The 21684-nt window shown below is 48.8% G+C and overlaps 2 protein-coding genes across 53 annotated transcripts in view; one reads left to right on the top strand and one right to left on the bottom strand.

Moving 5' to 3' along the window:
- NDUFA3 (NADH:ubiquinone oxidoreductase subunit A3) overlaps positions 1–21684 on the top strand; it is a 427160-nt gene that overhangs the window by 401634 nt on the left and 3842 nt on the right. The window contains exon 1 of one of the 47 annotated variants that reach the window (XM_077981755.1): positions 14213–14216. The exons of 44 other annotated variants lie outside the window; for them this stretch is intronic. The gene's annotated coding sequence lies outside the window, so the exon portion shown is untranslated. Of the gene's footprint in view, positions 1–14212; positions 14217–18121; positions 18126–19744; positions 19749–21684 lie in introns of those variants that run through there. 2 more of the 47 variants (XM_077981782.1, XM_077981779.1) reach the window with 2 other exon arrangements.
- On the bottom strand, positions 12346–20266 carry OSCAR (osteoclast associated Ig-like receptor). 6 transcript variants are annotated; one of them, XM_077981724.1, is made up of 7 exons: positions 20154–20259; positions 19155–19187; positions 18992–19003; positions 16599–16898; positions 14227–14530; positions 14101–14195; positions 12346–13285 (listed from the first exon to the last, which is right to left on the bottom strand). In XM_077981724.1, the coding sequence occupies exons 1-7, from the start codon at positions 20233–20235 to the stop codon at positions 13137–13139; spliced, it is 975 nt and encodes a 324-aa protein (XP_077837850.1). In that variant the 5' UTR covers positions 20236–20259; the 3' UTR covers positions 12346–13136. The 6 variants fall into 6 exon arrangements, with proteins under 6 accessions (XP_077837850.1, XP_077837849.1, XP_028695129.2 ...); XM_077981723.1 differs by lacking the exon at positions 18992–19003 and having other exon boundaries at positions 20154–20266; XM_028839296.2 differs by lacking the exon at positions 14101–14195 and having other exon boundaries at positions 12346–12996; positions 14249–14530; positions 20154–20250.

Here is a 21684-nt window from a genome sequence, read left to right on the forward strand (position 1 = left end):
TCAGCCTCCCAAGGAGCTGGGATTACAGGCTCATGCCACTACACCCGGCTGTTTGTATTTTTAGTTAAGATGAGGTTTCACCAAGTTGGCCAGGCTGGTCTCTAACTCCTGGCCTCAAGTGATCCACTTGCCTCAGCCTCCCCAACTGCTGGGATTACAGGTGTGAGCCACCGCACCAGGCCTTCATCACCACTTTTTTTTTTTTTTTTGAGATGGAGTTCCACTCTTTTGCCCAGGCTGGAGTGAAGTGGCATAATCTCAGCTCACTGCAACCTCTACCCACCAGGTTCAAGTAATTCTCCTGCCTCAGCCTCCCGAGTAGCTGGGATTACAGGTGCCCTCCAACATGCCCAGTTAATTTATTATCATTATTATTATTATACTTTAAGCCAGTTCATTTTTGTATTTTTTTTTTAGTAGAGACGAGGTTTCACCATGTTGGCCAGGGTGGTCTCGAACTCCTGACCTCAAGTGATCCACCCGCCTCAGCCTCCCAAAGTGTTGCGATTACAGGCGTGAGCCACTGTGCCCAGCCAGTCATGAGCTCATTTTTTTAAGTTCAGAATATTTCAGTACATATATATCTTTATCAAATAAGAACCATTTTAAAAATAATATAAACACCATAGCACTGTCACATCAGGAAAATGAAGGGTACTTCCTTGATACCAGCTAATACCCATTCAGTATTCAAATTTCCCTGATTGTCTCAAAAATGTCATTTCTATCAGGCTTTTAAAAAATAAATCAGAATCCAATTAAAGTCTGCAGATTGAATTTGATAATTATGTTAATTTAGCCTGGCGCAGTGGCTCATGCCTGTAATCCCAACACTTTGGGAGACCGAAGCAGGTAGATCAGCTAAGGTCAGGAGTTCAAGACCAGCCTGGCCAACATGGTGAAACCTCGTCTCTACTAAAAATACAAAAATTAGCTGGGCGTGGTGGTGCACACCTGTAATCCCAGCTAGTCGTGAGGGTGAGGCAGAAGAACTGCTTGAACCTGGGAGGCGAAGGTTGCAGTGAGCTGAGATCGCACCATTGCACTCCAGCCTAGGCAACAGAGAGAGACTCTGTCTCAAAAAAAAAAAAAAAAAAAAAAAAAGATTTGTTAATTTAAATCAGACAAAATTTTTGATTCGTTTGTTAAAATAAGAAATCAAGCAAGTTGGTTTTTAACCATGTTTTTTTCATCATGCATTTGGAAGAAGAGCAAAATGACCCCAAGGCTTGTTTTGGTTTTCGGATTTTTTGTCTTGATAGCACCTACTCTTCTTACTGTTTTGGAACATAGAAAAGTCAACAAGGCGGCCGGGCGCGGTGGCTCAAGCCTGTAATCCCAGCACTTTGGGAGGCCGAGGCGGGCGGATCACAAGGTCAGGAGATCGAGACCATCCTGGCTGACACGGTGAAACCCCGTCTCTACTAAAAAATACAAAAAACTAGCCGGGCGAGGTGGCGGGCGCCTGTAGTCCCAGCTACTGGGGAGGCTGAGGCAGAAGAATGGCGGGAACCCGGGAGGCGGAGCTTGCAGTGAGCTGAGATCCGGCCACTGCACTCCAGCCTGGGCGGCAGAGCGAGACTCCGTCTCAAAAAAATAAAAAAAAAAAAAAAAGAAAAGTCAACAAGGCAACAAATTATAAGGAATAAAACCAACTATAATTACAGATGTTTCTTTGAAAGTTATTTTCACAAGATGTGGCAATGATTTTTAAAGGCTTGGGACTCTTAGAAGACCCTTTTGTTCAAATAACAGTTTTGTGTATGAATTTATTTCAACAGAGAACAATTTAGTAACAGTTATGAATATTCATTTAATTCTCCATATTGTACCAGAAAACAAGATTGATATCCTTGGGAATCTTCTCAATTCAACACTTTATCAAATCAGATTCCTTAAATTAGTGTTGTGACTCAGAAAAAATCTTTCTCCTTATGCAGTATCAGGAAAAAGAGGATATCTCCTATATCTCTTCTTAACATCTCTTTTGCTAACAATGAAGATGCATATTTGAAAACTAGGCTCTGGAATTTTATCAGTCAACAGGAAAAATCTGGTAAAGTTCTATTTCACCTAGAAATGAAGAAAGGAGACCCTGATTCAAAAAACAAAAAAAGAAAGAATAACGAATAGCTTAGGGCCAGGTAAAGTGGATCACACCTGTAATCCTAACATTTTGGGAGGTGAGGTAGGTGTATGGCTTGATCCCAGGAGTTCAACACTAGCCTGGGCAACATGGCCTAACCCCATCTCTACAAAAAATACAAAAATTAGCCAGGCATGGTGGTGCAAACCTGTAATCCCAGCTACTCAGGAGGCTGAGGTGGGAGAATTGCTTGAACCTGGGATGTAGAGGTTGCAGTGAGCCGAGATTGCACCGTTGCACTCCAGCCTGGGCAACAAGAGTGAAACTCCATCTCAAAAAATAATAGTAATAAATAAATAGTCATTCACTTTGTTAGGTGTTTATCACACCTAACCTTAAGAATATCTTACTAGACCATCCTGGCTAACACGGTGAAACCCTGCCTCTACTAAAAAACACACACAAAAAAACTAGACAGGCGAGGTGGCGGGCGCCTGTAGTCCCAGCTACTCGGGAGGCTGAGGCAGGAGAATGGCGTAAACCCAGGAGGCGGAGCTTGCAGTGAGCTGAGATCCGGCCACTGCACTCCAGCCTGGGCGGCAGAGCGAGACTCCGTCTCAAAAAAAAAAAAAAAAGAATATCTTACCAAAATAAAAAGTCTTGTAGATGAAATCATATTATATCTGAGGTTTACTCTAAAATACTCCAGCAGAAAATTTAAAATAGACTTGGGGGAGGGGACTTACCTGTAGTTATCTGCACATAATCTACATGATTACCTCAAAGCCATCCTTTTGCTGTTGAGAATTCTGATTTTTAGCTGGGCCCATTGCTACCCAGGTAAAAAAGCTACTTTCTTCAATGTCACTTACAGATAGATGTAGCTGTAAGTCTTCATCTAGGACAATGATATATAAGCATAAATGTAGACAGCTTCCAAAAGATTCTTTAATGAAGTACACTTTCCTTCCTTCACTTAACTGCCTAAAATGTGGATGTGATGACTGATACTCTAGCATGATCTTGGACCATGAAGATGAGGTTCAAGATGGTGGAGGGTGAGCCACAAGTAACTTAGGTCCATAATGCTTTTTAGAGTCATTGTGCCAGCCCTGGACCGCTAGATTTATTCTACATAGGGGAGAAATCAATTGGTATTGGTTTTAAGTCATCATTATTTAATTCTCTCTTGGGTATAGATTACCAATTACTGTGTAACAAACCACCCCAAAACTGAGTGACTTAGGGTAACAATCTTTTTTTTTTTTTTTTTAATCATTCCTGATCTGGTGAGATGACTGGGCTCAGTTGAGCAGTTCTTCGGCTCAATGTGATATCTTCCTGGGCTTCAGTCATCAGTGGGGCTCAACTGAGCTGGAATCTCCAAGATGGCTGGCTGTTGATGCTGGATGTTGGTTGAGAGCTCAACTAGGACTGTTGAATGATGTACCTGCACATGGCCTCTCCATTTGATTCAGACTTCTTGGAGGGTAGCATCTGGGTTTCAAGAGGGGATGTCACAAGAGAGCTTTCTAAAATAGAGAAGGCAGCTGGGCACAGTGGCTCACGCCTGTAATCCCAGCACTTTGGGAGGCCAAGGTGGGTGGATCACTTGAGGTCAGGAGTTCAACATCAGCCTGGCCAACATGAGGAAACATCATCTCTACTAAAAAAAAAAAAAAATTAGCCAGGCGGAACCCTGTCTCTACTAAAATTAAAAATAAAAATTAGCCGGGCATGTTGGTGCACACCTGTAATCCCAGCTACTCGGGAGGCCGAGGCAGGAGTATTGCTTAAACCTGGGAGGCAGAGGTTGCAGTGAGCCGAGATAACACCAGTGCACTCCAGCCTGGGCAACAGAAAGAGACTCTGTCTGGAAAAAAAAAAAAAAAAGAGAGAGAGAGAAGGCAAAAGTTGTTTGTCCCTTTAAAGACTAAGCCTGGAACTGACACAGTGTCTCTTCTTCTACAGTCTTAAGGAAAGGCCAGATTCAAGGGGAGGGAAAATAAACTCTACCTCTCTATAGGGACAGTGACAAAGAATTGGGGGCCATCTTTAGTCTGCCATGTGTTACGGTCAATGGAAATAGATATATGTATATTTACTGAGTGCCTGAGTCTACCCCCAGAGATTTTAAATTTTTTTTTTTTGGAGACGGAGTCTCGCTCTGTCACCCAGGCTAGAGTGCAGTGGCCGGATCTCAGCTCACTGCAAGCTCCGCCTCCTGGGTTCACGCCATTCTCCTGCCTCAGCCTCCCGAGTAGCTGGGACTACAGGCGCCCGCCACCATGCCCGGCTCATTTTTTGTGTTTTTAGTAGAGACGGGGTTTCACCGTGTTAGCCAGGATGGTCTCGATCTCCTGACCTCGTGATCCGCCCATCATGGCCTCCCAAAGTGCTGGGATTACAGGCTTTTTTTTTTTTAGATGGAGTTTTGCTCTTGTTGCCCAGGCTGGAGTGCAATGGCATAATCTCGGCTCACCACAACATCCACCTCCCAGGTTCAAGCGATTTTCCTGCCTCAGCCTCCCGAGTAGCTGGGATTACAGGCGTGCGCCACCGCGCCCGGCTAATGTTGTATTTTTTAGTAGAGATGGGGTTTCTCCATGTTGGTCAGGCTGGTCTTGAACTCCTGACCTCAGGTGATCCGCCTGTGTTGGCCTCCCAAAGTGCTGGGATTACAGGTGTGAGCCACCGTGCCCAGCTGATTTTAATTTTTATAATGGGTACAGGATGAGGCCTAGGTGTCTCATTCTGTGTTTTAAATGTTCCTGGGAGATTCTCATGTGCCGTCAAATTTGAGAACCACTCGGTTGGAACACATAACCTCCTTCCCATCTCAGTCCCTGAAACAATGCTATTTCCTGTATCTGGAGTTTTTCCCCCATTTTTGCTTGGCTAACTTGGACTCTTCCCTCAGAAACCAGCTTCAGAATCCTTTCTTTAGCAAAGACTTCCCTGCATGTTCTTTAACAGCACTTATCTCAGCTACAACAAAATCATCAGTTGTGTAATTGTGTCTTTTTAACGTCTTTTCCCCCTTTCTTCATAATAGTCAAAGTGAAGGATGGCTCTTATCTCAGTCAGAACTATTAATAGATATTGTAATGGAAATGAAACAAGACCTTCAGACTCTTCTTAAAGTAAGAAGTCTAGCAGAGTCTCGGGCTTTAAATTTTTTCTTTTTCCGATCATAAATGTGGGATAAAGATAATTTAAACTGCTGCTAAGGTTTGAATATTTGTTCCCTTGAAAACTCATGTTGAACCAGCCTGGGCAACATCAGGAGACCTGTCTCTATAAATAATTTAAAAATTAGCCAGGTGAGGTGGCACATGCCTGTGATCTCAGCTACTCAGGAGGCTGAAGTGGGAGGATCACCTGAGCCCAGAAAGCTGACAATGCAGTGAGCCGTGACTGCACCACTGAACTCCAGCCTGTGCAACAGAGTGAGACCCTGTCTCAAAAAATAAATAGATAAATAAGCTGAGTGCGGTGGCTCACACCTGTAATCTCAGCACTTTGGGAGGCCAAGGTGGGCAGATCACATGAGGTCAGGAGTTTGAGACCAACCGGCCAACATGATGGAACCCCGTCTCTACTAAAAATACAAAAATTACCCAGGCATGGTGGCACGTGCCTGTAATACGAACTACTCAGGAGGCTGAGGCAGGAAAATCACCTGAACCTGGGAGGTGGAGGTTACAGTGAGCTGAGATCATGCCACTGCTCTCCAGCCTGGGTGACATAGCAAGACGTTGTCTCAAAAAATACATAAATAAAAACTTATGGTGAAATTGAATCCCCAATGTGGCAGTATTGAGAGGTGGGGACTTTAAGAGGTGATTGGGTCATGAGGACTCTTTTCTCATGAATGAACTAATACATTCATGGATTAATGGATTCATGGGTTACCCTGGGAGTGAGACTGGTGGCTTTATCAGAAGAGGAAGAGAGACTTGAGTAGCACGCTCAGCTCCTTTGCCCTGTGATGCCTTGTGCCACCTCAGGACCCTCCAGAGAGTCCCGAGTCTTCTTGCCCCAACAGCAAGAAGGCCCTCACCAGATGCAGCCCCTCCACCTTGGACTTCCCAACCTCCACAACTACAGGAAATAAATTCCTTTTCTTTACAACGTTTCAAGTATTCTGTTCTAAGCAACGGAATACGGACTAAGACACACACACCAATGCACAGCTTCTCATTTAACAGAATCGGTTTTACAAGCATTTATTCTGCTTGGAAATTCAGATGTCAGTCATAAGATTGTTACTAGGGCAACAAAATATTAAGTAAGACCACCAAATGGCACCAAGGTTTCTCCTTCATAATAATGATTGCAATACTGGCAATAATTTCTAATGTCTTCGGACTCCTACAAGGTTATTTTGTGCAAATTACACTTCAAAGGACAGATTTATGCAACCAGAGAATGGAACACTGGCTGCTGTAATAAATATCCATAGATCTCCATACTACACAAGACTATAAAACAGATTTAGAGCCTTTTGAATATTCTCAGTTTGTTACCTTATCAAACCACATTCTGTTTGTTTTACTTTAAGTTCTAGTGTACATGTGTACAAGGTGCAGGTTTGATATATGTGCCATGCTGGTTTGCTGCATCCATCAACTTATCATTTACATTAGGTATTCTCCTAATGCTATCCCTTCCCCAGCCCCCCGCCCCCCACTGTGTGTGTGTGTGTGTGTTTTTTTTTTTAAGACGATCTCACTCTGTCACCCAGGCTGGAGTGCAGTGGTGTGATCTCAACTCACTGCAACCTCTGTCTCCTGGGTTCAAGTGATTCTCCTGCCCCAGCCCCCTCAAGTACCTGAAATTACAGGGTTGTGCCACCATGCCTGGTTAATTTTTGTATTTTTAGTAGAGACAACATTTCACCATGTTGGCCAGGCTGGTCGCAAACTTCTGAGCTCAAGTGATCCACCCACCTCAGCCTCCCAAATTTCTGGGATTACAGGTGTGAACCACCATGCCTGGCCTAAACTACATTCTTGAATTAGTTTTACGGCATGGAATATCTTTTTCTCCTCTCTCAATCCTCTCTCTCTCTCTAGCTCCCTTTCTTCCCTTACAGCTGCAAAGAAGAGATCTTCTTAATCCATTTCTTAAACTTCTTTTGATTAATTATAAAGAATTTTTTTTTTTTTTTTTAGATAGAGTCTCCCTCTGTCACCCAGGCTGGAGTGCAACGGCAAAATCTCAGCTCACTGCAACCTCTGCCTCCCGGGTTCAAGTGATTCTCCTGCCTCAGCCTCCCGAGTAGCTGGGACTACAGATGTGTGCCACTACACCTGGCTTTTTTTGTTTGTTTCTTTGTATTTTCAGTAGCGATGGGGTTTCTCACCATGTTAGCCAGGATGGTCTTGATCTCCTGACCTCATGATCTGCCTGCCTCAGCCTCCCAAAGTGCTGGTATTACAGGCGTGAGCCACCGCACCTGGCCAATTATAAATAATTTTTAAGGCTAAACTCTGGAATTTTGCTAGTTAGCCTTAAAAGCACAAAGCAGGCCTATAAAGTTCAATTTTACTGGTAGAAAGCAAGAAATGGATGAATAGGATGTTAGCTGACAACCATGCAATTGAAACCTCCTTTGCAAAAACTATGAGAGTGAGAAAACAATGGCAGTGAAGGAGATCGGATCTGGCCAGCCCCTACCTTGCCTTTGACCCTCAAGCTGCCTGTAGTTATTCCTGGGTTTAGGCTAATCTGACTTGTCTCTTTGGGAGATATTTTATTTTATTTTATTTTATTTTATTTATTTTATTTTATATTTTATTTTATATTTTTTAAATTTTATTTTATTTTATTTATTTTATATTTTATTTTATATTTTTTAAATTTTATTTTATTTTATATTTTATTTTATATTTTTAAAATTTTATTTTATTTTATTTTACATTTTTTAAATTTAATTTAATTTTATTTTATTTTATTTATTTTTCCTTGAGATGGAGCCTCACTCTGTAGCCCAGGCTGGAGTGCAGTGGTGCAATCTCAGTTCACCGCAACCTCTGCCTCCTAGTTCAAGCGATTCTCCTGCCTCAGCCTCCAGAGTAGCTGGAACTACAGGTGCCTGCCACCATGCCCGACTAATTTTTGTATTTTTAGTAGAGACGAGGTTTCACCATGTTGGCCAGACTGGTCTGAAACTCCTGACCTCAAGTGATCTGCCCACCTTGGCCTCCCAAAGTGCTGGGATTAGAGGAAAGAAGGAAAGGAAGGTAAGAAAAGGAAAAGAAAGGAAAGGAAAGGGAGGGGGAGGGGAGGGGAAGGGAGAGAAAGGAAAGGAAAGGGAGAGAAAGGGAATAGTGAGAGAAAGAAGAAAAGAGAGAAAGAAAGAGAAAGAAAGAAAGAAAGAAAGAAAGAAAGAAAGAAAGAAAGAAAGAAAGAAAGAAAGAAAGAAAGAAAGAGAGAGAGAAAGAAAGAAAGAGAGAAAGAGAGAGAGAGAAAGAGAGGAAGGAAGGAAAGGAAAGGAAAGGAAAGGAAAGGAGGAAGGAAGGAAGGAGGGAAGGAAGGGAGAAAAGAGGTTCCTTATAAATAACAAAAGACACCCTTCTCACCAAGGGTTTTTGGAAATTCCAGAGTGATGGGGTGAGAAGGGTGTCTTTGGAACCAGAGCTGAAGACCAAATACATATTTCTTACTATATCACGATATCACAGGAGGTAAAAGGGAGGTGCCCTTGAAGCAGCTCCTCCCCAGCCCCCAATCCTCTTGTGTGCCCGGAGGATCAGAAGAGGTCCCGCCAAGACTCAGCTTAGCTGTGGTTCAAGCCTCTGATTGCGTGGATAAATACCAGGTTTCCAGAGTGCCAGGGCAGGGCTGCCCCCTTGCGGTGGCATTAACTTTCCATGGCTATTTAAAATCAGCAGAGGACACACGATCTTCAGATAGGTCCTGTTTCAACTGAACATTTTACTTCCATATTTTCCCCTGGAGAGAAGAAAAATCATTAAACGTTTCTTTTTGGGTTTTTTTAGACAGAGTCTCACTCTGTCGCCCAGGCTGGAGTGCAATGGCGCAATATCAGCTCACTGCAACCTCTGCCTCCTGGGTTCAAGTGATTCTCCTGCCTTAGCCTCCCGAGTAGCTGGGATTACAGGCGCCCACTACCATGCCCAGCAAATTTTTGCATTTTTAGTAGAGTCAGGGTTTCACTATATTGGCCAGGCTGGTCTCCAACTCCTGACCTCAGGTGATCTGCCTGCCTTAGCCTCCCAAAGTGCTGGGATTATAGGCATGAGCCACCGGGCCTGGCCTATTTTTGTTTTTGTTTTTAATAGAGAAGGGAGTCTCAAACTCCTGGCCTCAAGCTATCCTCCTCCCTCAGCCTCCCAAAGTGCTGGGATTGTTAAGAGTGAGCCACTGCACCTATCCCACCCCCTCCCACCCTCATTTTTAGAAGGGCACAGGCTAGAGACCATATTTCCATAGTGGCTAGGCCTGGCCATGAGACTAAGTTCCACCACAATTACTTTTGCACCAGCCTAATGAATTTCCTAATCTTTATATAAGATCTGAGTTAGGGCCGGGCGCAGTGGCTCACGCCTGTAATCCTAGCACTTTGGGAGGCCGAGGCGGGTGGATCACCTGAGGTCGGGAGTTCAAGACCAGCCTGATCAACATGGAGAAACCCTGTCTGTACTACAAATACAAAATTAGCTGGGCATGGTGGCCCATGCCTGTAATCCTAGCTACTCGGGAGGCTGAGGCAGAAGAATCACTTGAACCCAGGAGGCAGAGGTTGCAGTGAGCCGAGATCGTGCCATTGCACTCCAGCCTGGGCAACGAGAGCAAAACTCTGTCTCAAAAAAAAAAAAAAAAGATCTGAGTTAGTTTAGTCTCTGAAACAAAAGAGCACACCAACAAATACTGCTTATTCCTCCCCAAATCATTTACATGTGTTAGGCAGCAAGGTCATTAAATCAATGAAGTGAGTCAAGACAAGCATTTTTTTTTTTTTTTTTTTTTGAGACAGAGTCTCGCTCTGCCGCCCAGGCTGGAGTGCAGTGGCCGGATCTCAGCTCACTGCAAGCTCCGCCTCCTGGGTTTATGCCATTCTCCTGCCTCAGCCTCCCGAGTAGCTGGGACTACAGGCGCCCGCCACGTCGCCCAGCTAATTTTTTGTATTTTTTAGTAGAGACGGGGTTTCACTGTGTTAGCCAGGATGGTCTCGATCTCCTGACCTCGTAATCCGCCCGTCTCGGCCTCCCAAAGTGCTGGGATTACAGGCTTGAGCCACCACGCCCGGCCAAGACAAGCATTTTTAATAAGATAAAATATATCAATGTGCATCCACATAGAAGTGAATATTGCTTCAGGCCAGGCGCGGTGGCTCACACCTGTAGTCTCAGCACTTTGGGAGGCAGAGGCGGGCAGATCACTTGAGATTAGGAGTTCCAGACCAGCCTGGCCCGCATGGTGAAACCCCATCTCTACTAAAAATACAAAAAATTAGCCAGGGGTGGTGGCAGGTGCCTGTAATCCCAGCTGCTTGGGGAGGCTGAGGCAGGAGAATCCTTGAACCCAGGAGGCAGAGGTTGCAGTGAGCCAAGATCGTGCCACTGCACTCCAACCTGGGAGAAAGAGGGAAACTCTATCTCAAAAATAACAAAAACCAAAAAGGGGTTGGGGTCAGAGGAGTTATAGCCGCTGATCTAAGGTTTTCTTATTTTTCTTCCTGTGTTGGGGACAAGTTGCTTGGTTCCTCTCTAGAACGGACAAGGTAGATATTTGTGGTGTTCCCTTTCTTGGATGGAAACTCAGAAGGGTCTGTACACTGCTCCAGTTTGCCCAGCATGGTACAGCTGGGCTGTCCAAGCATTAGAAGTCACTGTCTTCTCCATAAAGTGGGAAAAGGGGAAGGCAAAGTTGAAAAACAATACAAATAGAAGAAGGTGTGTGCTCCACCAAAATGGGGGCACAAGTCAAGAAAAGGGGAAATGAACCTGTCTGGATGGCTCATGCCTATAATCCCCACACTTCAGGAGGCAGAGGCAGGAGGATCATTTGACCTCAGGAGTTGGAAATCAGCCTGGCCAACATAGAGAGACCTCTACTGCTGCTGCTACTACTACTAATAATAATAAATCAGCCAGGTATCGTGGCCTGCACCTGTGGTTCTAGCTACTTGGGAGGCTGAGGTGGGGAGACCACTTAAGCCTGGGAGGTCGATGCAGCAGTGAGCCTTGATCATGCCACTGCAATCTAGCCTGGGCAAAAGAGTAAGGCCCAGTCAAGGCAAGGAAAGGCAAAGTGAAGGAGCGCGGTGGCTCAGGCCTGTAATCCCAGCACTTGGGGAGGCCGAGGCCGGTGGATCACTTGAGGTCAGGAGTTTGAGACCACCCTGGCCAATATGGCTAAACTCCATCTCTATTAAAAATACAAAACTTAGGCCGGGCGCAGTGGCTCAAGCCTGTAATCCCAGCACTTTGGGAGGCCGAGACGGGTGGATCACGAGGTTAGGAGATGGAGACCATCCTGGCGAACACGGTGAAACCCCGTCTCTACTAAAAAATACAAAAAAATAGCCGGGCGAGGTGGCGGGCGCCTGTAGTCCCAGCTACTCGGGAGGCTGAGCCAGGAGAATGGCGTGAACCCGGGAGGCGGAGCTTGCAGTGAGCCGAGATCCGGCCACTGCACTCCAGCCTGGGCGACAGAGCAAGACTCCGTCTCAAAAAAAAAAAAAAAAAAATACAAAACTTAGCTGGGCGTGGTGGTGTACACCTGTAATCCCAGCTACTCAGGAGGCTGAGGCACGAGAATCACTTGAACCCAGGAGGCGGAGGTTGCAGTGAACCGAGATCGTGCCACTGCCCTCCAGCCTGGGTGATAGAGTGAGATCTTCTCTCCAAAAAAAAAAAAAAAAGTTGTGCTTGATTATGCTTGATGGAAAAAAGGTGAGACCTTCTTTTCGGCAATGAGTCTGGTAGAAATCGGTGTAATAGGGTAGCTCACATTCATTGAGCACTTACTACGGGCCAGTTACTGTTTTAAATGTTTTATATGTATTACCCACTGAATCCTACAACAATCCTATGAAATGGCTTTTATCAGTGCATCCATTTCACCGTCCAGGCGAGAGAGAGTTGGGAAGGGCGCTTTCTCAATGCTGCCACCGCGTCCGGAGTTGGTTCCTTCCAGTGGGTTTGTGGTCTAGCTGACTTCAAGAATGCAGCCCCAGACCTTCGCGGTGAGTGTCACAGCTCTTAAAGATGGCATGGACCCAAGAATGAGCAGCAGCAAAATTTATTGTGAAGAGCAAGAGAACACAGCTTTCACAGCCTGGAAGGGGACCCGAGCAGGGTGCCAATGCTGGCTAGCTTTTATTCCCTTATTTGTCCCCGCCCATGTCCTGCTGATTGGTCCATTTTACAATCCTCTTGTAAGACAGAAAAGTTCTCCAAGCCTCCACTCGACCCAGGAGGTCCAGCTGGCTTCCCCTCTCACTGCTACCTCTCTGTAGCTGCTACTACTACCACAGTGAGTAGACGGCAGCACTGGGATTCGAACCCTCTGTCTTCTGGCTTGGAAGTCTTAACCACTGATCGCGTCTTCCACTCAGCTACTCGTTGGGAAAGGCCCGGAAAGAAGCCACAGCACAGGGCACAGGGGTGTCCGAAGGGCAGTTCCTCGGGGCTCAGCCAGCAGGGCTGCGGGGCTGCAGGAAAGGACGATCCAGCCCAGGGTCCCAGCCTCTCCATCACTCAGGTTGGAAGTCTTCTCGCGTTGCAGTGCCCCTGGGGCTCAAGGGCGGACACCAGCAGGAGCACGGCTCTGGCTGCGCCAGTCAAAAGTGACCAGTGCGCCCAGGGAGATGAGGACCAGACCGGCCAGCCCCAGGCGGACAAGGTTCCCCCGAGTGTAGTCGGAGGAGCTAGAGTCTGCGGGCGGGGCCGGGAGAGACGGGTCGTCAGCTCCCGGATTCCGAAGTCTGGGCCCTGAACTCCAGGTTTCCAGCCCTGGGGTGGACTTGGGGACCTGACTCCTCAGTCTCAAAGTTGAGGGGGAGTCGATGGAGGTTTCAACTCCCGGGTCTGAGGGAGGAGGGTCTGGGGCCTGGACTCCCGGGTCTGAGGGAGGAGGGGCTGGGGGTGTGGACTCCCGGGTCTGAGGGAGGAGGGGCTGGGGGCCTGGACTCCCGGGTCTGAGGGAGGAGGGGCTGGGTCTGGACTCCCGGGTCTGAGGGAGGAGGGGCCGGGGGCCTGGACTCCCGGGTCTGAGGGAGGAGGGGCCGGGGGCCTGGACTCCCGGGTCTGAGGGAGGAGGGGCCGGGGGCCTGGACTCCCGGGTCTGAGGGAGGAGGGATTGGGGGTCTGGACTCCGGAGTCTGAGGGAGGAGGGGCCGGGGGTCTGGACTCCCGGGTCTGAGGGAGGAGGGATTGGGGGTCTGGACTCCCGGGTCTGAGGGAGGAGGGATTGGGGGTCTGGACTCCCGGGTCTGAGGGAGGAGGGATTGGGGGTCTGGACTCCGGAGTCTGAGGGAGGAGGGGCTGGGGGTCTGGACTCCGGAGTCTGAGGGAGGAGGGATTGGGGGTCTGGACTCCGGGGTCTGAGGGAGGAGGGGCTGGGGGCCTGGACTCCCGGGTCTGAGGGAGGAGGGGCTGGGGGTCTGGACTCCCGGGTCTGAGGGAGGAGGGATTGGGGGTCTGGACTCCGGAGTCTGAGGGAGGAGGGGCCGGGGGTCTGGACTCCCGGGTCTGAGGGAGGAGGGATTGGGGGTCTGGACTCCGGAGTCTGAGGGAGGAGGGGCCGGGGGTCTGGACTCCCGGGTCTGAGGGAGGAGGGATTGGGGGTCTGGACTCCCGGGTCTGAGGGAGGAGGGATTGGGGGTCTGGACTCCCGGGTCTGAGGGAGGAGGGATTGGGGGTCTGGACTCCGGAGTCTGAGGGAGGAGGGGCTGGGGGTCTGGACTCCGGAGTCTGAGGGAGGAGGGATTGGGGGTCTGGACTCCCGGGTCTGAGGGAGGAGGGGCCGGGGGTCTGGGCTCCCGGGTCTGAGGGAGGAGGGGCCGGGGGTCTGGACTCCTGGGTCTGAGGGAGGAGGGGCTGGGACCTGTATTCCTGGGGCTGGGGAGGAGGGGCTGGGACCTGTATTCCTGGGGCTGGGGAGACGGGCCGGCGGCAGGACCCTCACCTTCCCAGCTGATGACCAGCGCCTCGCTGCGCTGCGACAGCACGTAGGGCGCGGAGGGCGTGTGGTAGTAGCAGCTGTAGGTGCCGGGAGCGCGGGCGCCCAGCAGCGGGAAGTCAGCCCAGGGCCGCGCGGAGTCGCGGTACTGCAGCGGGGCCGCCACGCCCTCGCGGTACAGCACGAAGCTCATGTTCCGCAGGCGGCCGGCGCAGCGCAGGCTTACGTTGGCGCCGGGAGCCACCACCGGCCCGGGCAGCGCCACCAGCGACGGCCGCGGCAGCTGCTCTGCGGAGACCGGGTGAGAGTCGGGGGCCGCGTGAGCGCCTTCCGCTCGCTCGCTCTCTTTCTCTTTCTGCCTCTGTGTCCCTCTCTGCCTGTCTCTCTCTTTCTCTCTGCCTGTCTCTCTCTTTCTCTCTGCCTGTCTCTCTTTCTCTCTGCCTGTCTCTTTCTCTCTGCCTGTCTCTTTCTCTCTGCCTGTCTCTCTTTCTCTCTGCCTGTCTCTTTCTCTCTGCCTGTCTCTCTTTCTCTCTGCCTGTCTCTTTCTTCCTCTCTCTGCCTGTCTCTCTCTTTCTCTCTGCCTGTCTCCCTTTTTCTCTCTGCCTGTCTCTCTCTTTCTCTCTGCCTGTCTCTCTTTCTCTCTGCCTGTCTCTCTCTCTCTGTCTCTCTTCCTCTCTGCCTGTCTCTCTCTGCCTGTCTCTCTTTCTCTCTGCCTGTCTCTTTCTTCCTCTCTCTGCCTGTCTCTTTCTCTCTGCCTGTCTCTCTCTCTGCCTGTCTCTTTCTTCCTCTCTCTGCCTGTCTCTCTTTCTCTCTGCCTGTCTCTCTCTCTCTCTGCCTGTCTCTCTCTTCCTCTCTGCTTGTCTCTCTCTTCCTCTCTGCCTCTCTCTCTCTCTCTCTGCCTGTCTCTCTCTCTCTCTGCCTGTCTCTCTTTCTCTCTGCCTGTCTCTCTCTTTCTCTCTGCCTGTCTCTCTCTTTCTCTCTGCCTGTCTCTTTCTTCCTCTCTCTGCCTGTCTCTCTCTCTCTCTGCCTGTCTCTCTTCCTCTCTGCCTGTCTCTCTCTTCCTCTCTGCCTGTCTCTCTCTCTCTGCGCCTGTCTCTCTCTTTCTCTCTGCGCCTGTCTCTCTGTTTCTCTCTGCCTGTCTCTTTCTCTCTGCCTGTCTCTTCCTCTCTCTGCCTGTCTCTCTTTCTCTCTGCCTGTCTCTTTCTCTCTGCCTGTCTCTCTCTCTCTCTGCCTGTCTCTCTCTTCCTCTGCCCATCTCTCTCTTCCTCTCTGCCTGTCTCTTTCTCTCTGACTGTCTCTCTCTCTCTCTGCCTGTCTCTCTCTCTCTCTCTGCCTGTCTCTCTCTCTCTCTGCCTGTCTCTCTCTTTCTCTCTGCCTGTCTCTCTTTCTCTCTGCCTGTCTCTCTCTTTCTCTCTGCCTGTCTCTCTTTCTCTGCCTGTCTCTCTCTTTCTCTCTGCCTGTCTCTCTTTCTCTGCCTGTCTCTCTCTTTCTCTCTGCCTGTCTCTTTCTTTCTCTCTGCCTGTCTCTCTCTCTCTGCCTGTCTCCCTCTTTCTCTCTGCCTGTCTCTCTCTTTCTCTTTGCCTGTCTCTCTCTTTCTCTCTGCCTGTCTCTCTTTCTCTGCCTGTCTCTCTTTCTCTGCCTGTCTCTCTCTTTCTCTCTGCCTGTCTCTTTCTTTCTCTCTGCCTGTCTCTCTCTCTCTGCCTGTCTCTCTCTCTCTGCCTGTCTCCCTCTTTCTCTCTGCCTGTCTCTCTCTTTCTCTTTGCCTGTCTCTCTCTTTCTCTCTGCCTGTCTCTCTTTCTCTCTGCCTGTCTCTCTCTCTCTCTGTCTCTCTTCCTCTCTGCCTGTCTCTTTCTCTGCCTGTCTCTCTCTTTCTCTCTGCCTCTCTCTCTCTGCCTGTCTCTTTCTCTCTGCCTGTCTCTCTCTCTCTGCCTGTCTCTCTCTCTCTGCCTGTCTCTCTCTTTCTCTCTGCCTGTCTCTTCCTCTCTGCCTGTCTCTCTCTTTCTCTCTGCCTGTCTCTCTCTCTCTCTGCCTGTCTCTCTCTTTCTCTCTGCCTGTCTCTCTCTTACTCTCTCTGCCTCTGTCTCTTTCTCTTTGTCTCTCTCTCTGCCTCGGTCTCTCTTTCTCTCTGCCTCTCTTTCTCCTTCTGCCTCTGTCTCTTTCTCTCTCCCCTCACTCTACCTCTCTCTCTCTTTCTGTCTGCCCCGCCCCCTCTCTCCCCCAGTATCTCTGTGTCTTTCTTCTTGTGTCTGTGAATCTGTCAGTTTGCCTGCCTCGCTCTCTCTTTACCTGTATCTCTCTGTCCCTCCCCCACCTCCCTTGTTCCACCCGCTTCTCCTCCCTGACCCCAGGACCTCACCTGTCACCAGCAGTTCCAGGGGATCGCTGGGCTGGGACCAGACACCCGGCCTCCAGTCTGGCCTCCGGTAGCAGCAGTGGTAACTTCCCCCTTGGGCTGGAGTCACCTCCTCCAGAAAGAATTCTGCCAGCTCGGAGGACACATCCCGGAAGAGAGGGGGACCAATCTCTCCAAGCTTGAAAAGTCCAAATCTCCAGGCGGGTTGGGGTGCCCGGCACCTCAAGGTCACATTGACCCCAGGGGTCACAACTGTAGCCGGCTGAGCTCCCAGCCATGGCTTGGGGTATAAAGCTGGGGGGACTGAATAAACGGGGCTGCCTGGGTCCTCGGGCCTCCTGGGAGCCCCAGAAGATGACAGGGAAGTTGGGGAAGGAGGAAAATCACCTTGAACGATTACTGCCTCTTTCTCAGTCTCAGTTTCCTGTTTGTAAAATCAGGGAGAGACTGGACTACAATCACGGCTTGTTAAAACCAGGTGCAAATCAGAGGGGCAGGACAGAAACTTCTGAGCTTTACTCCACAGTTTGTAAACACAGTAGTCAGGTCCCAGAACTCTGTAATTTTTTTTTTTTTTTTTTTTTTTTAAGTAATGAGATGGGGATGTCTCCCTATGTTGCCCAGGCTGGTCTTAAACTACCAGCCTCAAGCAATCCTCTCACCTTGGCCTCCCAAAGTTCTGGGATTACGGGTGTGAGCCACCACACCCAGCCAGAACTCTAATTTTAAATAATTTTCCAGAATATTTGCAATATAGTATTTCAAGAGTTGCCAAAACTTACTATTTGGAAGAAAAAAAAAAGTTGGATCCCTACCTCACACCATTTCCCAAAACAACTTTCAGATTAATTAAAGACCTACCTGTGTTTCATTTTTTTAACTATAAAATTATTCAAAAAACTATAGGAAAATATATTTGTCTTGGGGCAAGGAAGGCTTCTTAAAATATAAAATAAGAAGTTCTATGGAAGATTAATTAATTTGACCACTTCAAATTTCTTAAGTTGTGTATGCTAAAAGACAAAACTGGAGGACAAATGACAGTACTGGCAGACATCACTTATTCACAAATCACACAAGAGTATAGGAAGGGTGCCAGGTGTGGTAGCTTATGGCTGTAATCCCAGCGCTTTGGGAGGCCAAGGTGGGTGGATCACCTGAGGTCAGGAGTTCAAGACCAGCCTGGCCAGCATGGTGAAATCCTGTCTCAACTAAAAACACAAAAATTAGTCAGGTGTGGTGGTGCTAGCTTGTAGTCCCAGCTGTTTGGGAGGCTGAGCAGGAGAATTGCTTGAACCCTAGAGGCGGAGGTTGCAGTTAGCCAAGATCATGCCACTGCACTGCAGCCTGAGCAGCAGAGTGAGAACTCCATGATGACGTGCACTTTGGGAGGCTGAGGCTGGAGGATTGCCTGAGCCCAGGAGTTCGAAGCTGCAATGAACTATGATAGAGCCACTGCACTCCAGCCTGGGTGACAGAATGAAGCGTCTTTAAAAATAAATAAATAAAAATAAGGGTCAGGTGAGGGGGCTCATGTTTGTAATCCCAGCACTTTGGGAGGCCAAGGCAGAGGGATCACCTGAGGTCAGGAGTTCCAGACCAGCCTGGCCAACATGGTGAAACCCTGTCTCTACTAAAAATACAAAAATTATCTGGGCACTGTGGTGCATGCCTGTAGTCCCAGCTACTCGGGAGGCTGAGGCAGGAGAATCCCTTGAACCCAGGAGGTGTTTGCAGTGAGCTGAGATCGTACCACTGCACTCCAACCTGGGCGACAGAGACTCATCTCAAAATAAATAAATAAAATAAAATAAAATAAAATAAAATAAAAAGGTAGAAATAGCTATAGTGACATTGAAATATCTCCAAGAGGTTTTTGTTTGTTTTTTTGTTTTTGAGACGGAGTCTCGCCCTGTCACCCAGGCTGGAGTGCAGTGGCGCGATCTCGGCTCACTGCAACCTCCGCCTCCCAGGTTCAAGCGATTCTCCTGCCTCAGCCTCCTGAGTAACTGGGATTACAGACACGTCCCACCATGTCCGGCTAATTTTTTTTTAAATTTTTTTAATTTTTTTTTTATTTTTAGTAGAGATGGGGTTTCACCGTGTTAGCCGGGATGGTCTCGATCTGACTTCATGATCCGCCCGCCTCGGCCTCCCAAAGTGCTGGGATTACAGACATGAGCTACTGTGCCCGGTCCAAGATCCTATTTCTTAAGCCCTGCACTGTGCCAGGCTCAGGGTTTTGCACATATGATTTGATAAAATTTCACAGCGGCCCATTTTACAGAGAAGGAAATGGAGTCTTAGCAAGCTGTGGCTTGTTCAAAGTCGTATAAATGAATACGATGGTGAAACTGAGGCCTCTGCCTCAGAAGTTCCTGCTCTTCAGTACTCACCTATAATGACCACTAAGGGGAATGAGAAAAGAAGGAAGGAATGGAGGGAGGGAGGGAGGAAAATAAGGACTTCTGGGATGGGATTGGGCACCAAAATAAAATCTGAGTAGTTGGAAAAGGGGTGTCAGCGACATAAAGGAGAGTGGATGGGGCAGCTACTCACCAGATGGAGTAATGTCCGTGTGACACAGAGGCCCTGTAGAAGGTTGAGGGACTAGTTCCTTTTTTTTTTTTTTTTGTCTGAGACAGAGTCTTGCTCTGTTGCTCAGGCTGGAGTGTAGTGGTGCGATCTCAGCTCACTGCAACCTCTGCCTCCCAGGTTCAAGCGATTCTTCTGCCTCAGCCTCCCTAGTAGCCAGGACTACAGGTGCCCGCCACCACACTAGGCTAATTTTTGTATTTTTAGTAGAGACAGAGTTTTGCCATGTTGGTCAGGCTGTTCTTGAAGTCCTGTCCTCAGGTGATCCGCCCGCCTCAGCCTCCCAAAGTGCTGGGATTACAGGCGTGAGCCACTGTGCCTGACAGCGAGTTCCTTTCAAAGCCCTTTGTGGCCAGCCCCATCTCACTGGTAGCCCCAGAATCTGAGTCCCCAGCTCCTCTCTCCTCTGGGAAATGAGAATCTTATCCCTCCCTCCTCCTGTCTCCGTAGACAGAAATTCGGACTTCCATTGCCCACCTACTGAAGAAGTCTGAACGCGGACCCCTCTGGCCTGGGCACCCAAGAGTTCAGGCCCTTGAACTCCACCTTTCCAGGGGGCAGAGCTTCTCCTCTCCTGGGTTCAGGAATCTGGGTCCCCATTTCCGTCTTCTCTCAGGAGCTAAGAGCCCTGTTCCCAGCCCCCTTTTCCCAGGGAATCAGGAGTCCTGGCTTCCATCCCCCTCCCATATGAGAATCTAGGCGTCCTCCCTGTCCCCTATCCTCTTCCTGCCTCAAGATCCAGAGATACCTGTCCCCGCCTCCTTCCTCTTTCGAGACTCTGTGTTCCCTTGCTTTAGGACCCAGGGGTCTGGGCCCCAGTCCTGTTCTTTATTTGAACCTAGAATCCCAAAGCTCCAGCTAGTGCTGCCTGGTCCCCCTGCAGGGTGTCTAGGTCTCCATTCTCTCTCTCTTTCTGCCCCCCACCCCATCCAGGAACCCAGGGAGAAGGAAGGGGCGGCTCACAGAGGGTCAGCAGCTGGAGGATCAGCACCAGGGCCATGGTAGGCAGATATCTGCTGGAGCTGGAATCAGGGCTTGGTTGCATCCTCTCCCCTCCCAGGAAATGAGGAAACATCAGAAAGCCAGACCCAGATCGTCGTTTAGGGAAGAGAGGATCGAGGTGGGGGCCTGTGGGTGACTGTGTCATAGCCCTATAGCGCTGTGGAAAAGGTTAGCAGGGGGGTCAGTCATAACCTGTGGTGTTCATTAATTTAACTCTAGAAACAAATACTAGTCGGGAGGCGGAGGCAGGAGTATCGCTTGAGCCCAAGAGTTCAAGAGCAGCTTGGGCGAGACCCTGTCTAAAAAATAAATAAATTGTGCCACCACACTCCAGCCTGGGTGATAGAGTGAGACCATGTCTTCAAATACAGACAGACAGACAGAAAGATATCTGTTTTTTAAAAAAAGAACCTATTATGTGCCAGACTCTTGCTGTGATTGATTGATAGAAAAAAATTAGCACCTATTATGTGCCAGACCCTTGCTGTGATTGAAAGAAAGAAAAAAAGAGAAAAAAAATTAGCATCTATTATGTGCCAGGCCCTTGCTGAGATAGATAGATAGATAGATAGATAGATAGATAGATAGATAAAAATTAGCATCTATTATGTGCCAGGCCCTTGCTGTGATAGATAGACAGATAGATAAAAATTAGCATCTATTATGTGCCAGGCCTTTGCTGTGATAGATAGATAGATAAAAATTAGCACCTGTTAAGTGCCAGGCCCTTGTGTGATTGATTGATAGATAAAAATTAACACCAATTACGTGCCAGGCCCTTGCTGTGATTAATTGATCGATAGATTGGTTGACAGATAAAAATTAGCACCTATTATGTGCCAGGCTCTTGCTGTGATACTGTGATTGATTGATTGATTGATTAAAATTAGCACCTATAGGCCGGGCTCGGTGGCTCACGCCTGTAATCCCAGCACTTTGGGAGGCCAAGGCGGGCGGATCACCTGAGGTCGGGAAGTTGGAGACCAGCCTGACCAACATGGAGAAACCCCGTCTTTACTAAAAATAGAAAAATTAGCCTGGTGTGGAGGCGCGCGCCTGTAATCCCAGCTACTCAGGAGGCTGAGGCAGGAGAATCGCTTGAACCCCGGAGGCGGAGGTTGCTGTGAGCCGAGATCGTGCCAGTGCACTCCAGCCTGGGCGACTCAGTCTCAGGAAAAAAAAAAAAAGATTAGCACCTATTACGTGGCAGACCCTCGCTGTGCGATGTTGGCAGGCACAGAGGGCACTCAGACTCCATTACTGCTCTCAAGCAGCTGCTACCAGTCCGACTGACAGACCCAGACCAGGTCAGTTTCTTCAGTGATCTGAGCTATACTGGCGGTAACAGGGCACTGTGAGAGCCCGCAGAAAGCTCCTAACCCATCTGGGATGAGACCTAGCGCTTCCAGGACGAGCTGATGTTGAGCTGAGACCTCGAAGGAAAGGTTAGTCATTCACCTTCTCCCGGGCTCAGTTTCTTCATCTGTAAAAT

The sequence above is a fragment of the Macaca mulatta genome, chromosome 19, assembly GCF_049350105.2.
Source record: "Macaca mulatta isolate MMU2019108-1 chromosome 19, T2T-MMU8v2.0, whole genome shotgun sequence".
Lineage (NCBI taxonomy): Eukaryota > Metazoa > Chordata > Mammalia > Primates > Cercopithecidae > Macaca > Macaca mulatta.

Bases quoted from the DNA above. Each gene is read 5' to 3' on its own strand.
- OSCAR (XM_077981723.1), bottom strand. From the start codon at position 20,265: ATGTTTCCTCATTTCCTGGGAGGGGAGAGGATGCAACCAAGCCCTGAT. The intron at 16,899-19,154 runs GTGAGTAGCTGC...CCGTTTATTCAG, and splicing joins CACGGACATTACTCCATCTG to TCCCCCCAGCTTTATACCCC. The intron at 14,531-16,598 runs GTGAGGTCCTGG...CGGTCTCCGCAG, and splicing joins CCTGGAACTGCTGGTGACAG to AGCAGCTGCCGCGGCCGTCG.